The sequence below is a fragment of the Eptesicus fuscus genome, chromosome 16 (assembly GCF_027574615.1).
Source record: "Eptesicus fuscus isolate TK198812 chromosome 16, DD_ASM_mEF_20220401, whole genome shotgun sequence".
Taxonomy (NCBI): domain Eukaryota; kingdom Metazoa; phylum Chordata; class Mammalia; order Chiroptera; family Vespertilionidae; genus Eptesicus; species Eptesicus fuscus.
The window spans coordinates 21,974,921-21,989,356 of NC_072488.1; the positions used below are offsets into that span (position 1 = coordinate 21,974,921).

Sequence of the window (14,436 nt, forward strand, 5' to 3'; positions counted from 1 at the left end):
GTGCTAGCTTTCCTGCAGAGAAGGCTGCTGTGGTCCATGCCAGCATGCACTGCGGAGTCCTGTGCTGGGAAAGCTGCAGGAATTCTGTCCTGGCCTGTATGAGTGGCAAAGGCTGCCGGGCCCTCTGTAGAGCAGGTCACTGGGAACCTCAGTGGCACACACCTCATGGCTTATATTGATAGCTTCCACCCTTCTTCTTTGTTCTTAGCCATTTTAAGATGTCTCAGCTAAGCCGTCTCCACAGTGATCCTTTCTGTGTGGAAATTCATTAATTGCTCCACTGTGTTGCTGTAGGTTCTTATTTTGAGTCTTGTGACCTCCCAGGGCTATTTTTGTCTGTTGATAGCTGCCTGTTTACTATTTGTTTTTCTTTGGGTGGGGAGGGCAGACCAAGACTGGTAGCTCCTATTCCTCTGTCTTGCTCCCATCCACTTTAGGTTGTCTAGTTTACTGTCATAAGGTTGTTCATAATAGTCTTATTACCCCTTTAAGGCCTTATATGGACACATGAGCTAATGTGTCCTCTCACACTCCTGATGCTGGTGATTTAGCTCTTCTCTTTTTCCCTCATCAGTCTGGCTTTAAGGCTTTCTTAATTTTATTGATCTTTGCAAAGAACCAGCTTTTGGTTTGATTGACTTTCTGTTTCATTAATTTCTGTTTTTATGTTTATTATTTCCTTCCTTCAGCTTGCTTTGGACTAATGTGCTTTGTCTTTTCCTAGTGTCGTTTTAAGGTTGAATGTTAAATCATTTATTTGAAACATTTCTTGTAACGCAATCATTTATTGGTAGCATATGTTTAGCTAGTAATGATTTATTTCAGCTTTGCCTGAAAAACATTTTACTGTTTCCTTTAAAAAGATATTTTATTCTTTCTAGAATTCATTTATTTTCTTTTTTAGTACTTTAAAGATGTTTTATTTGGCTTATGCAGTTTCTGATGAGAAAGTTCCTCTTTATGTAAGTTTCTTTTTCTTTGTGTTCAAGGTTTTTCTTTACTTTTGGTTTTCAGTAGTGTTATTACTACATTTTGCCTGGGTGTGTTTTTCTTTGTAATTATTCTACCTGTAGTTCACTTAGTTTCCTAGAGCTGAGATTTCTGTTTGTGTGTTAGTTTGCATAATTTGTATTGATTCATCTTCTAGTACACTAATGCTTTTCTTAGCTATATCCAGCAAACTGATTAACTTGTTAAAGGAATTCTTCAAACATGATAGCATGTTTTTTCTCACATGTATACTTTATTCTTTTTTATGCTTTCTGTCTGTGTTTAAATTCGCCATCTGTTTGTGTTGTCCACCTTTTCAACTGGATCCTTTGTTATAATTATCATAGTTTAACAGGTTAAGTGCCAAGCCTGTTTTGTCTTCCTTTCCGTTTAGCCTGCGATATCCGATTTCACCGGTAGGTATGCTGGCTGCACCAGTGACTGACCAGTCCGGATGGAAAGTATAGTGTCAGTTACTGGTGACTGACATGGCACTTAACGTGTTAATATCTGATACTTCCAATATTTGGGTCATATTGGAGTCTATATCTGTTGCCTGACTTATTTCTTGAAAATGGGACATTTATTTTCATGCTGTTTTTTAATGTCTTCTATCTTTGAGTGGATATGGAACATCCTGTGTAAACAACATAGGCTGAGTTAAGCAGTATTTGTATTCTGAAATGAGCATGCCTCTTCTTCTAGGTCATTATTGTAGGGGATTGAGTCTGTCTGGTTAATAGTGGGCCAGGTTTGGGTTTTCCTGTTGTTCTTTTAAAGAGAGTGGAAAGGAGGGAGGGAGAGAAGGAGGAAGGAAGGGAGGAAGGAAGAAATATCAATGTGAGAGAGAGACATCGAATGGTTGCCTCCCACACGCACCCCAAACCATGACCTCCTGGTTCTCAGGTTGACGCTCAGCCACTGAACCACACTGTCTGGGCTTGATGTTTTGTTTCTCCCATATATTTTTTCTGTTACTAAATTCTAGTTTAATTCTGTTCTGATCAGAAAACATATTCGGTAAAAACCAAATTTTACATTTTTGTGGTTTGATTGCTTCTGACCCAGTGTATAGCCTGCTATGGTGAATGTTCTGTGTGCTCTTGGAAAGAATAGATATTTTGCTGTTAGGTGGAATGTTCTGTAAATGCTACTTAGATCAATTTTATTGATAGGGTTGTTCAAGTTTTCTGAAGCCTTACTGATTTTCTGTCTACTTGTTCTATTACTTATTGAGAGAGCTATTACTTATTGAGAGAGCAGCATTAAAAGTCTCTAGCTATAATTGTGGAATTTCTATTATTCCTTTCAATTGTAATTAGGTTTGTGCTTTAATTATGTTGAAACTCTGTTATTAGGTACATGCACATTTAGGATTGTTATGTTCTCATGGTGAATTGACCATTTTATCTTTAAATCATGCTTCTCTATTCATGGTAATACTCTCTGTGGTGAAGTCTACTTTATTTTCTAGTAATATAATTACTAAAACTTTATTTTTTTACATGATATATCTTGTTTTCATCCTTTTATTTTTATCTTATTTATGTCCAAAATGGGCTTTTTGTGGACAGAATACAGTTGTATTTTTTTTCTTTTAAAAGTTACTTTATTTTTATTAATTTTTTTAATTTAATAAATCTTTATTGTTCAGATTATTACAATAGTTTCTCCTTTTCCCCCCATAACTCCCCTCCACTCGGTTCCCACCCCACCCTCTGCCCTTACCTCCCCCCCACTGTCCTCATCCATAGGTATACAATTTTTGTCCAGTCTCTTCCTGCACCCCCCATATCCCTTTCCCCCTGAGAATTATCAGTCCACTCCCTTTCTATGCCCCTGATTCTATTATATTCACCAGTTTATTCTGTTCCTCATATTTTTAATTCACTTGATTTTTAGGTTCACTTGTTGATAGATATGTATTTGATGTTCATAATTTTTATCTTTACTTTTTTCTTCTTCCTCTTAAAGAATACCTTTCAGCATTTCATATAATACTGGTTTGGTGGTGATGAACTCCTTTAGCTTTTTCTTATCTGTGAAGCTCTTTATCTGACCTTCCATTCTGAATGATAACTTTGCTGGGTAGAGTAATCTTGGTTGTAGGTTCTTGCTATTCATCACTTTGAATATTTCTTGCCACTCCCGTCTGGCCTGCATAGTTTCTGTTGAGAAATCAGATGACAATCGTATGGGTGCTCCCTTGTAGGTAATTAACTTTTTTTCTTTTGCTGCTTTTAATATTCTCTCTTTGTCTTTTGCTCTTGGCATTTTAATTTTGATGTGTCTTGGTGTGGTCCTTTTTGGATTTCTTTTGTTTGGGGTTCTCTGTGCTTCCTGGACTTGTAAGTCTATTTCTTTCACCAGGTGGGGGAAGTTTTCAGTCATTATTTCTTCAAATAGGTTTTCAATATCTTGCTCTCTCTCTTCTTCTGGCACCCGCATAATTCTGATGTTGGTACGTTTGAAGTTGTCCCAGAGGCTTTTTACACTATCTTCAACTTTTTGGATTCTTTTTTCTTTTTGCTTTTCCAGTTGAGTGTTTTTTGCTTCTTTGAATTTCAAATCTTTGACTTGATTCTTGCGTTTCTCTAGTCTGCTGTTGGGTCTCTGTATAATATTTTTTATTTCAGTCAGTGTATGTTTAATTTCTAGTTGGTCCTTTTTCATATCCTCGAGGATCTGGCTAAATTTATCGGCCTTTTCTAGGAAATGGTTGAAAAACCTTATAACCGTGGTTTTGAATTCTATATCCAGACATTTGTTTTTCTCCATTTCTTTCGTTTGTGATCTGTTACTTTGTCTCCGCATTTTTGCTGCTTCCCTGAGTTGTTAGGGTAGCTTTGTGTGCTAGGTTTCCTATATGGCCCAGTGGGTCAGCCTCCCCCGTCACCTGAGGTGGACACTCTTGGTGCACCCCTTTGTGGTCTGTGTGTACAGCCTTGTTGTAGTTAAATCTTGATTGTTGTTGGTATCACTGGGAGAAATTGACCTCCAGGCCAATTGGCTATGTGTATCAGCTGTTTCTACGCCGGGAGACCTGTGCTGGAGACAGCCTTATAGGACCAGACTTGCAAAATTGCAAAAGCCTCTGTGCTCAGCTTGGATGGGGCTGAGTCTCAGGGCTGAGCAGACAGTCTTGGCCTCCCGTCAGCCCTGCCCTTGCGCGCGCACCTCCAGACCTCTGCCTTCCGCTGCTCCCCTGAGTTTCCGTCTGACAGTCCAGATTCCCCCAGGCTCGCCCGGAACTGGGGTTCAGTGCAGTCAGGAGCTTCTGACTCCCTTCCGCTAGGGAGAGCTAGTGGCAACCTCAGCAGTCAGTCTTCTCTGTGCACACTCGCGAGCGCGCATGCACGAGCCTCCAGACCCCTGCCCGCCGCGTCTTCCCCGAGTCTCCGAGTCTCCGTGTGCCTTTCTCTCTCCCTGACAGTCCAGACTCCCCCCGTATGAGCCTGGGTCCACGGGGTTTCGCCCGAAACTGGGGTTCAGTGCAGTTTGAACTGGGGTTCAGTGCAGTCGGGGGCTTCCTTCCCTCTCCCGCCAGAGAAAGCCAGCCAGGCACTCAGCCGCCCTTCCTCTCTGCGCGCGTATCTCCGTACCTCAGTCCTTTGCAGCTCCTCTGATTCTCCGTGTGCTTTCCTCTTTCCTTCTAGTTGTAGAATTTCCACTCAGCCAGCTTTCCTGTGGTTCTGGATGATGTCCGTTGTGTCTTTTAGTTGTAGTTTTGAAATTGTTGTGCGAGGCAGCAGTTTAGGTGTTTACCTATGCTGCCATCTTGGTTTCTCCTACAGTTGTATTTTTAAAAAAGAAATAATATGACAAGCTTTGCCTTGTAGTTGTAGTGTTTAAAACTAATATAATTGTCATAATATAATTATCAGTTTAAATCCATCATCTGAGCACTAATTTTCCATTTGTCCTATTGTTTTTTGTCCTTTCCTCCTTATTGATCAACTTTTTATGATTCCCTTTAATCTTTACTAGTAGCTTATTAATTAAACTTTCGTTTTATTTGTTTAGTGTTTTACAGTATGCATCTTTAATGTACCACAGTCTACCTTTCAACCAAGTACCACTTAGATAACATAGATTATAAGAATTATATAACAATGCACTTCTAGTTCCTCCTTCGCATTACTGTGCTTTTGTTGCTGTACACAGTATGATCACTATTTTTTGCTTTAGATAATCAGTGATCTTTTAAAGAGATTTAAAAAAATATCTTTTTCCATAACTATAAATATATAAAATATATTTACTTATATTTACTTGTTATTTATTTATTATTTTTTACCATTTCTGCCCCTGTTCATTTCTTTATGTAGATTCAAAATTTTATCAGCAGCAGTGGGGGCTTTCTCAGGCTTCCTGCTCTGGCCCAGTTCTTTCTGAACACCTGATGGAGATCTGTGGCAAATGTGTGTGGATTCCCTTTGTGTCTAGAGCTTTCTTCTGCTAAACAGTTGTTGTAGCCCAATGTTGACCTTTGGTAAATTTTTTGTGTTCTTCTTACCTTAATTTTTATTGGTCACCTGTTTCTTTTATGCTCTGCCAAAGTAAAGATAGTTCATGAGTCCTGTGTCTCTTCAGAATGATTTTGGAATTCAATTGGTTGTCTTGTAACCTTAGCTTTTAGATAGACTCACAAATTGTTAGGGTTTTTGTAGAGTATCTTTTTCCCCCCTAATTTTTAGGGTAGGAATGACATTCTCCTGTGGATTTCTACATCCTAAACAGAAACAGAACCTGAAATATGTAAAGTAACCTATAAAGTTCAAAGTTCAAAATAGCCAGGTCTTTTCTTTCTTCATGCAATCAAGTCAGTTTAACTAAAATATTTCCTAGCTGTTCCAGATAACAAAAACACAGTAGCTATTATGAATAGAATGGGATATAAATTTGGAAATTTGTTACTAAAATCATTGAAAGTGTTGGAGAAGTAGTAGGCCCCAGGCTAGGTTTCAAAGTGTATACCTAGATACATAGGTATACACTTATGTACAAATATGGTACATCTGATTGGGAGAAATAAATCACAAGGGAGTCTTGGAAATATAATGTTTGGATTTCTGATCTTTACATTACAGGAAAGTGAAACTGCAAGGAAGTTGGAAAGGATACTGAACAAACTGTAATTGGAAACGACAGAATCCATTTGAGTGAGCTAGTTTAAGGAGAAATAAATTTATTACAGTGTGTTAGAAGGCTTACAGAACCTCTAGGAGTTTCCAGGGATCCAAGTTTAGGTGCTTCTCAGCCAGGACTTGTGAAGCCAAGAGCACCCCACAATGGCAGTATTCTAACAGGAACCCCACTACAAAGACTGCTGCCCCTGCCACAGTCTTACTCAATTTCTGCTCCACTTTGATTCTGTCAATAAATGCCACATCTCTAGGGTCTATTCTTCAAGTACTTCACTTCTTACCAATTTTTGTATTAAAGTGCTTTTGATTATGGGTGAGGGAAACTCATCCTCACCTAGTTTAGAATAAAAGTATGCATTATATTAGAGTTCTTAGTTGCTAAGTACAGAATTCACTATCCTACCTAATAAAATAGTAATATGCAAATTGACCACACCTTTGCCACGCCCAAGCCACGCCCACCAGCCAAAGCCATGCCCACCAGCCAATCAGGGAAAATATGCAAATTACCCAACAAAGATGGCGGTTAATTTGCATACACTGAGGGAGGAAGGAGTGAAGACTGAAGACAATTTAGAAGGAAGAGGGTGGAATAGCGGAAAGCAAGGTGGCTGCCAGAGGGAAAGCCCGGGCGGGGTGGGACGGAGCGGGACGGAGTGGGGCGGGCCTCAGCGGCGCGTGGGTGCAGGTGTGGCAGCTGCAACGGCGGCGGCAGCGCACGCGGCAGCAGCGGCCGCTTGCAGGATTCTTCCTGCAAATGGGCTACTAGTATCTAATATCAGCGGAAAGGAATGTAGGATATTAAGTTCTCGTAGAATCTCTGGAGGACTATAGAACCAGGCTTGGATGCTATGCTTTTCAGGAACATTGGAAACACCTATGCCCTTTGCTGCTTGGCATCTATGATTTCAAGCTTCAATGGCAGAAAGGTCAACAGAGATGGCCCAGAACAACATGATATCTCAACCATTATTCTTGCCCAACTATCCAATCTCCCTGCATGCAGCCTCATTTTGATGTTGCTCACTTCTATATCTAAATGTCATTCAGGTTTGTCAGCTTGGCTAACATAGTCTGCACCTTTGTTCAAGGGTATCTGGGGAAAATACAGTTTAGGGTTTCAAGGAAGATGAGCTAGAAGTGGTTTGGAAGTGCATGTATAGTATCTGCTACCTTTGACTACTCATCATCCATACTTGCTTTCTGTACCTGCTTCCTTCCACTATCAACTTTTAAACAGTAGTAATTATTCCTGAATCATTGGAAAATGTGGTACCATTTCTTCAAATAGGGAGGCACAAATTTACTGTCATAGCATCTCTGGTTGATGTTTAGTCTTCCTCTGGTTTTAGTCACAACCCAGCTGTAGCTTCTACATTAAATTGTAATGGTAAAATCATCAACCACAGACCTCATAAAAAATAGAAAAGGAATTGGGGTGCAGAAGGAAAATAATTATACCAAGCAAGGAAGGAACTATGATGGCTTCCTTTAGTCTTCTTTTTCTCTGTTTCTGAAACTCATTCTGAGGCCTTCGTTGGCATTCAAAATCAGCTTCCCTCACTCTTCTTTTCCCCTCAGTACTTTTAATAATCACAGTTCTTAATCTGGTAGGGTGACCCAAACTTCATTTTTGAGGGTTCTGGGCCCTCGTTAGAAGCAGTATTTTGTGGGAATAAGTCTTTCATAAATCTGTGGGTGGTTTGCTAGCTAATGCATTATAGGCAGAAAAGGCAAATCATATTTAGAATAATAGTCTGTTCAATGAGAACAGATGGCTGCTATTCTATGATGCTGAGAGTTTAGTGTAACTGACATGTTACCAGGAATGGGAGGCCCAGTGTACTCTGTTCCTTGCAGATTGGGCACCTGGAGTAATTGGATCAGATTTGGTGAGAGGACATCCTGTGTAGCACCCATGTGTAATCTCTGTCTCCTTGCCTCTGTGTCCACTTGTTTATGTATCCTTTGAGTATTGGTGTGGTTAGGAAAAGAGTCTGGTTAATCATCATAGAGGAGATAATCTTATCTACCTGATATTAATGAGAATTTTTCTGCAAAGAGAATTTATGAGTAAGCATGAGGACACAAATACCCTCACACTCAGGCCCATCCTGGGTTTCTGTCCCATAAACCTCTTTTCTAAGCCTTATTGTTACCAATATTCTAATCTGATTTCTTTCAAGTCCCTGATCATTGTAACAAGTTAACCACTGCCCACAAATGGGTATGGATTAGTAATTCTGGCCATTTCTCCTTCAACTCAAAGTAGAAAGCCAGATTAAGTTTACTCTAATATTCCACCCTCCAAAAGGACCTACCTTCTTTACTGTGCTTTAGAGCCACTCCTGCTTGGGGCTGAAATGCAGGAGTAGGCGAGTTCTACTTGTTGCCAATATATCATGCAAAGCCATCTGCCACAGTCAGATTTCTTTCCTCTTAAATTGACATGTTATAGGGAACTCCCAGGAAGCCATAGTGAGAGTTGAGGGAGAAATGGTACTGCATTAGGAGTAGACACACTAGGGCATGTTTTCATGTGTTCATGACCTACCTTCCTTGTTGATAAGGGAGTAGTGGTGCTGAACATGCCTGATTAGGACTTCATGGCTTCCCGTTAGGTAAAGTCTGGCTCATGATGAAGCTCAGGTTACATGGTCCCTTGGTTTCCAGGTAATTGTATGTCAGGGGGGTTATTTCTCAAAAGAATAATAATTAGCAGATGAAGAGTTTTTAGCTTGCTTAAAACCTTAGGGGACTCTGCCAATAATTCTCACCCTATGAGGTCATGTCATAAGCTCCTTAAACCATCCCTTAGACCCTTTCAATTCTATTAGATTGCTTGTTGGATTGGAGAAAACTGCTTTAGTTGTAATGCAAATGCCAGTGACTGAGCAGATTTGGTCCTGCAAGGAGACCATATTTGTAATTACTGTTGTAATTGCCACCCAATTAAACTTAAAATAAGTTCCTTTCCCTAAACTCCATCTGTTTTCACTTCAGATCAGATAGGTGAATTAAATGTGCAGGTAATAGGAATGGCAGAGATGTTTTACTAGTACATGTGGGACACAAGCTGCAGTGTAGTCTGGGAAGTACTATTTTTTTTTCTCTGACTAAATAATTTTTTATTTTTCAATTACAGTTGACATACAATATTATATTGGTTTCAGGTATACAACCCAGTAATTAGACATTATGTAACTCACTGAGTTTAGGAAGTACTGTTTTAATTCTCTCACCCGATAGTGCATTAGGGACAGCTAGATGGGAGTCAGAGGGAGTGCTGAGTCACCTATCTGTAAAGTCTGCTGCTACAGCTAAAAGTTGTGAATGTTATCAGTCATTTTGTTTGAAATTTGATCTGCCCTGATTTGCATCTTGAATGACTAACAAATATCCCTTTACAGAAGGACATACTGAATATATTCTTTGCTTGTGGGTCTCAAGTGTGGGAGCTCATGTGACCATTTCTGAATAATGAAAAATATCAAAGACAAGCTTTCTGTTTTCCTAGTATGAACCACACTTGGCTATGTTTTTCTTCTGAGTTTTGTTTTAATTTTATTTTACAACAAAAATAAGTCAAAATAGAGCAGTTTTTCAAAGGATGGGAAGTATGTCAGAGATCACACGCCACCCCATGGTAGCGGGCATCTTTGGAAGTTTAAGTAACTCTGGCTAGATCTATTTCAGTGTCATTTCTAAAATTTGTGTTCCTGGGTAAGTCATAAAATAGTATCAGTCATAAAGTTTATAATTTTTAGCAAAACGGGAAATAGAAAGGGAATGTGTTATATTAGTCCTAACTGAATATAACTTGTTTGAGATACCCTTTGCTAAGAATTAATTTCAGTTTTCATAAACTGGATGAATCTTCTATGTGGATATTTGACTGATTATTTTAAAGTAGTGGTTTTAAAGGAAAGCAGTTGCTATAGTAGCTTGTTTTCATTATCATGTTAAATATATTTTCAGCTCCCTTGGAAATCATTGACTAGCATCATTGAATATTATTACATGTGGAAAACTACTGACAGATACGTTCAGCAGGTAATTTTTTTATATCACTACCAATATGATTACATTAAAGTGAACTTTCTGTTTATATTTTAATATTTCTTAGCAATATACTTAATTTAAAATTTGTCTTGTTTGCTTTATCTTTTCTAGACTATTTTAAACTGCATGATTTCATATCCTTAAGATACTATTTTAAGATTTTAGTCTTAATATTTTTTTTTTTACTTCAGAATTTATTATGATAGCTATTTTGGAAGGACAACAGGGAAGGTACCACTAGAGAGGCAGTGTTTTCCTTGCAGGTGCCTGGTGCTTCATCTCTTTGTGAGTATACTTGAAGGGAATGATCTAAGATGTGATGTTAGCACACACCTTTTGAGCAACTTATTTTTACATATTGAAAGTTTAGACCAATGCCATTTGTGTGGATATATCTCCTAAATCTTTTATCTTAACTGGAAAATTAGTCTTACTAGTTTGATGCCTTGGTGTACTGTACATAAATTTTTATCCAAAATTATTTCTGGAAGCAGGGAATGATTTGTTTCTGACTCCTTCCCACGTGTCCCAAATTGAGGTAACTCTCTCAGTTACTTATTTTGAGCACCATTTCCTGGGAAAAGGCACATTTTCCCGAAGTGACCCCAGTCAGTACTTGTTTTTATATTCTAAGTCTCATGTCAGAACTGGTAAGGAAAGGGGCAAATATATTTAACATAGACATTATTTTTCCTAAGTATGTGATTGCACAGTGGCAAGTGTTGGATGCTATAAAAAATACATTTTAAGAATCACTTTAAAAATTGCCATAGTGAGTTGTTGAGATCATGAATAGTGAATAGCCAGACACCCACGGCTTATTGAAACATTTCCAGAATCAACATCATATATAATTTAAAAAGTGCTTATTTGAAACAATTTAGGTAGGTAGAAATGGAGACCAGGTGTTCTGAACTGTTTCTCAAAGCAGAAAGAGTCCCCAAAGATGGTGGAGATGATGGCATCAAGGATGGTTGAAAATATTTGGATAAAATTCTTTTCAGAAATTTCAACTCCGTCCCTAAAAGATTTAAGTTGTCTCCCTAAATGTTTTTGTTTACTTCTCATTGAGAAAATGAGGAGAAATAATTTGGTTTATCTTATTTTTTATATCTACCATATATTATTTTCCTTCCCTATTTGCATTCATGTTGTGTTGATCAATTTCTGGATTTGACTACATAATCTTTTTCCCATTCCTTTTTCTGCATTTGGCTCCTAATTGGTTCCTAAAATCTGATGTGAGTTCAGCCAAGCTATAAAGTATACTGCATACCTCCCAACATTTGAGGGTAAATGCTTATTTAATTGTACTTAGAATAGTTACTATCTCTTTCTTTTGCATGGACTTTGAAAACTAATCACCTCTGAATATTTTTCTAAAAGTAAAGATGATGTGTGGTTGTTTTTTTTTCTCCCAGAAAACCAAAAGAAGAAATACGGTAGAAAATAAATTTGAAAAGTAAAAACGGTTACTTACAAGTCCTGTTTATTCACTCATGTGGGGGACGGAGTTGTTCATTGCTTTACTTTTAAAATCTATGTCTAAAACGTTATTAATACTTACAGTTCTGTTTCTCAGAATCTAGTGACTTTTCTTAGAAATTACTGCAGCTTATATGCATATTTTAAAATGGCAACTTTTGAATTATGCTTTAAATTCATATTCTTGTGAATTTTTAAAACAATGCAGTGGTAATAGTTGCTAAGCATTGTATGTAAAATATTTTATCTATCTTTTGAATTAGAAACGTCTAAAAGCAGCAGAAGCAGAGAGTAAACTGAAACAAGTGTATATCCCAACTTAGTAAGTAATGGAAATCTTTTAAAATAATTGTCATGCGATTAATTCTATCAAAACAAAATGTGTCATTTTGGCCAGTTCCAGTCAAATTTGAATTTCATTGTGTATCTTATTTTCTTCCACCACAAAGCATGAGACTTGCTTCCCATTATATCACTATAATAATATTTTTAGAGAGAAAAATGGCTGGTAGGAAAAACACCACGTAGACAACGAAAGGACTAGAGAAAGAACTGTCCCTAAATTGTTCTTCTGTCACAGCTGCGGGGAAAGTGTCAGGAAACTAACCTATGAAACTATTGTTTGAAGCAAATGCATTTCAGAAAGCTACCAACTCATGAAACTTGTATGTGGTAGAATGGATTTTTTTATTTTTTATTTTTGTAATGCACATTGCCCTTTTGAGGCATGTTGTTTATCTGGTTGTTAATTTTGTATTGTTTGCTTAGGGCTAGGGTTAGGGGAAGTAATTGAAATCATACTTTGTATATGTTGGATAAATAGTGAATAACTTTTTATTATTTTGGTCTAACATTCTATCATTGTTTTCCTTTGGAGTTAGAAAACATTGTTATATCAACATGGATGCCAATTTTCTTTTCATATGCTATGTTTTAAATGAATTATAATCTTTTTCTTGAGATCTTTGGATTTCAATCATTCATTTGTTCAGGAAAATTTAGTTTATTGAGCACCACATATATAGTGCTATCCTAGGTTCGTTGGGGATAAAAATGAAATGTACTACAAAGTTCTATGTACTGCTCCAAGATTTTTCTCACTCTGTGAGCTCAGTACAGTTGTTTTATACTTAGCCTTTTGTTTACTGAATTTTGATACATTAAGACAGTTTTACATACTAGTATAAGAGGCCTCATGGGAAATGAATTGTAATATTTTTTACTGATCTTTATTTTTAAATCCTCACCCAAGGGTATGCTTTTATTGATTTTTGAGAGAGAAGCCAGGGTGTGGTTGGGTGGAGACACACACATGCACACACACATATCGATGTGAAAGAGGAGATTGAACCTACAACCCGGGTATGTGCCCTGACCGAGAATCAAACCCGCAACCTTCTGGTGTAGGGACAACACTCCAAACCACTGAGCACACTGGCCAGGCATCTTACTAATCTCTTATCTCAAGACAGATAATATGTAATTTATGGGGCCCATAATTTTTATTCAGAGATATAATGTCCCTTCTGCAGAGTGGTTTCTAATCCTATCTAATAATAGACAAATATGCAAATTGACCACACCTTTGACACACCCACAAGCCACGCCCATCATCCAATCAGAGCGAGTATGCAAATTAACCCAAACCAAGATGGCTACAGCCACAGAGAGCAAGGTTTCCTAGGTAACAGAGGAAGCCAAGCTTTCCGCCTGCCCTAGCCAGGCCTAAGCCTCCACTCAAGCTACAAAGTTTCAATTATAGAAGGTAAACAAATTCAAACAAATGGCGGCAGAATGGAGCTTGAGAGAGCAGGCCAGGGTTGCCACTGGCAACAGGGGAAGCAAAGCTTTCCGCACACCCTGGCCAGGCCCACCCGCTTAAGGCAACAAAGTTTCAATTATAACCCCAACACAAATGGCTGCCGGCCGGCCTCGGAGGGAGCCCCAGGCTTGGCTCCGCTCCAGGCTACAAAGTTTCAATTGTAGAAGGAAAATAAATTCCAGATATCAGGGCCTCCGCTTGGGTCGCCAGGGGGCATGGCCGGCCTGCAAACCACCACAGGCTCCTCGCTCAGGCCGCCCCATGCCCCAAGGGAAACCCCACCTGATCCGGGATGCCCTTCAGGGCAAACCAGCTGGCCCCCACCCCTGTACCAGGCCTCTATCCTATCTAATAAAAGAGTAATATGCAGCTTGATCATCACTGCAACACACAATATAGCTGCCCCCATGTGGCCAAAGATCCTGCCCCCATGTGGACACAAGATGGCCACCACAAGATGGCCAGCAGGAGAGGGCAGTTGGGAGGCACCCGGCCTGCAAGGGAGGGCAGTTGAGAGGGACCAAGCCTGCAAGGGAGGGCAGTTGGAGGTGATCAACCCTGCAGGAGAGGGCAGTTAGGGGTGACCAGGCCGGCAGAGGAAGGAAGTTGGGGGCAAACAGGCTGGCAGCAGAGTGGTTTAGGGGGTGATCAGGCTGGCATGCAGAAGCAGTTAGGGGCAATCAGGAAGGCAGGCAGGCAAGCAGTTGGGAGCCAGCAGACCTGGATTGTGAGAGGGATCAGGCCTAAACGGGCAGTCGGACATCCCTCAAGGGGTCCCATATTGGAAAGGGTACAGGCTGGGCTGAGGGACAACCCCCCTCCGTGCACAAATTTCGTGCACTGGGCCTCTAGTATTTTATAATTTTATATATTTTATTTGACTTATTTACAAAAGAATAACTCCCCAAAGGAAATCTGTTGTGATTCATC

At 39.1% G+C, this 14,436-nt stretch overlaps 1 protein-coding gene across 2 annotated transcripts in view; it reads left to right on the forward strand.

Annotated features, from left to right (window-relative positions):
* The window catches only part of MTA3 (metastasis associated 1 family member 3), a 126,785-nt gene that overhangs the window by 82,155 nt on the left and 30,194 nt on the right, over positions 1 to 14,436 (forward strand). For both annotated transcript variants that reach the window (XM_054728493.1, XM_054728492.1), the window contains exons 10-11: positions 10,116 to 10,190; positions 11,948 to 12,006. In XM_054728493.1, the coding sequence (XP_054584468.1) occupies positions 10,116 to 10,190; positions 11,948 to 12,006 (134 nt within the window). The remainder of the gene's footprint in view (positions 1 to 10,115; positions 10,191 to 11,947; positions 12,007 to 14,436) is intronic.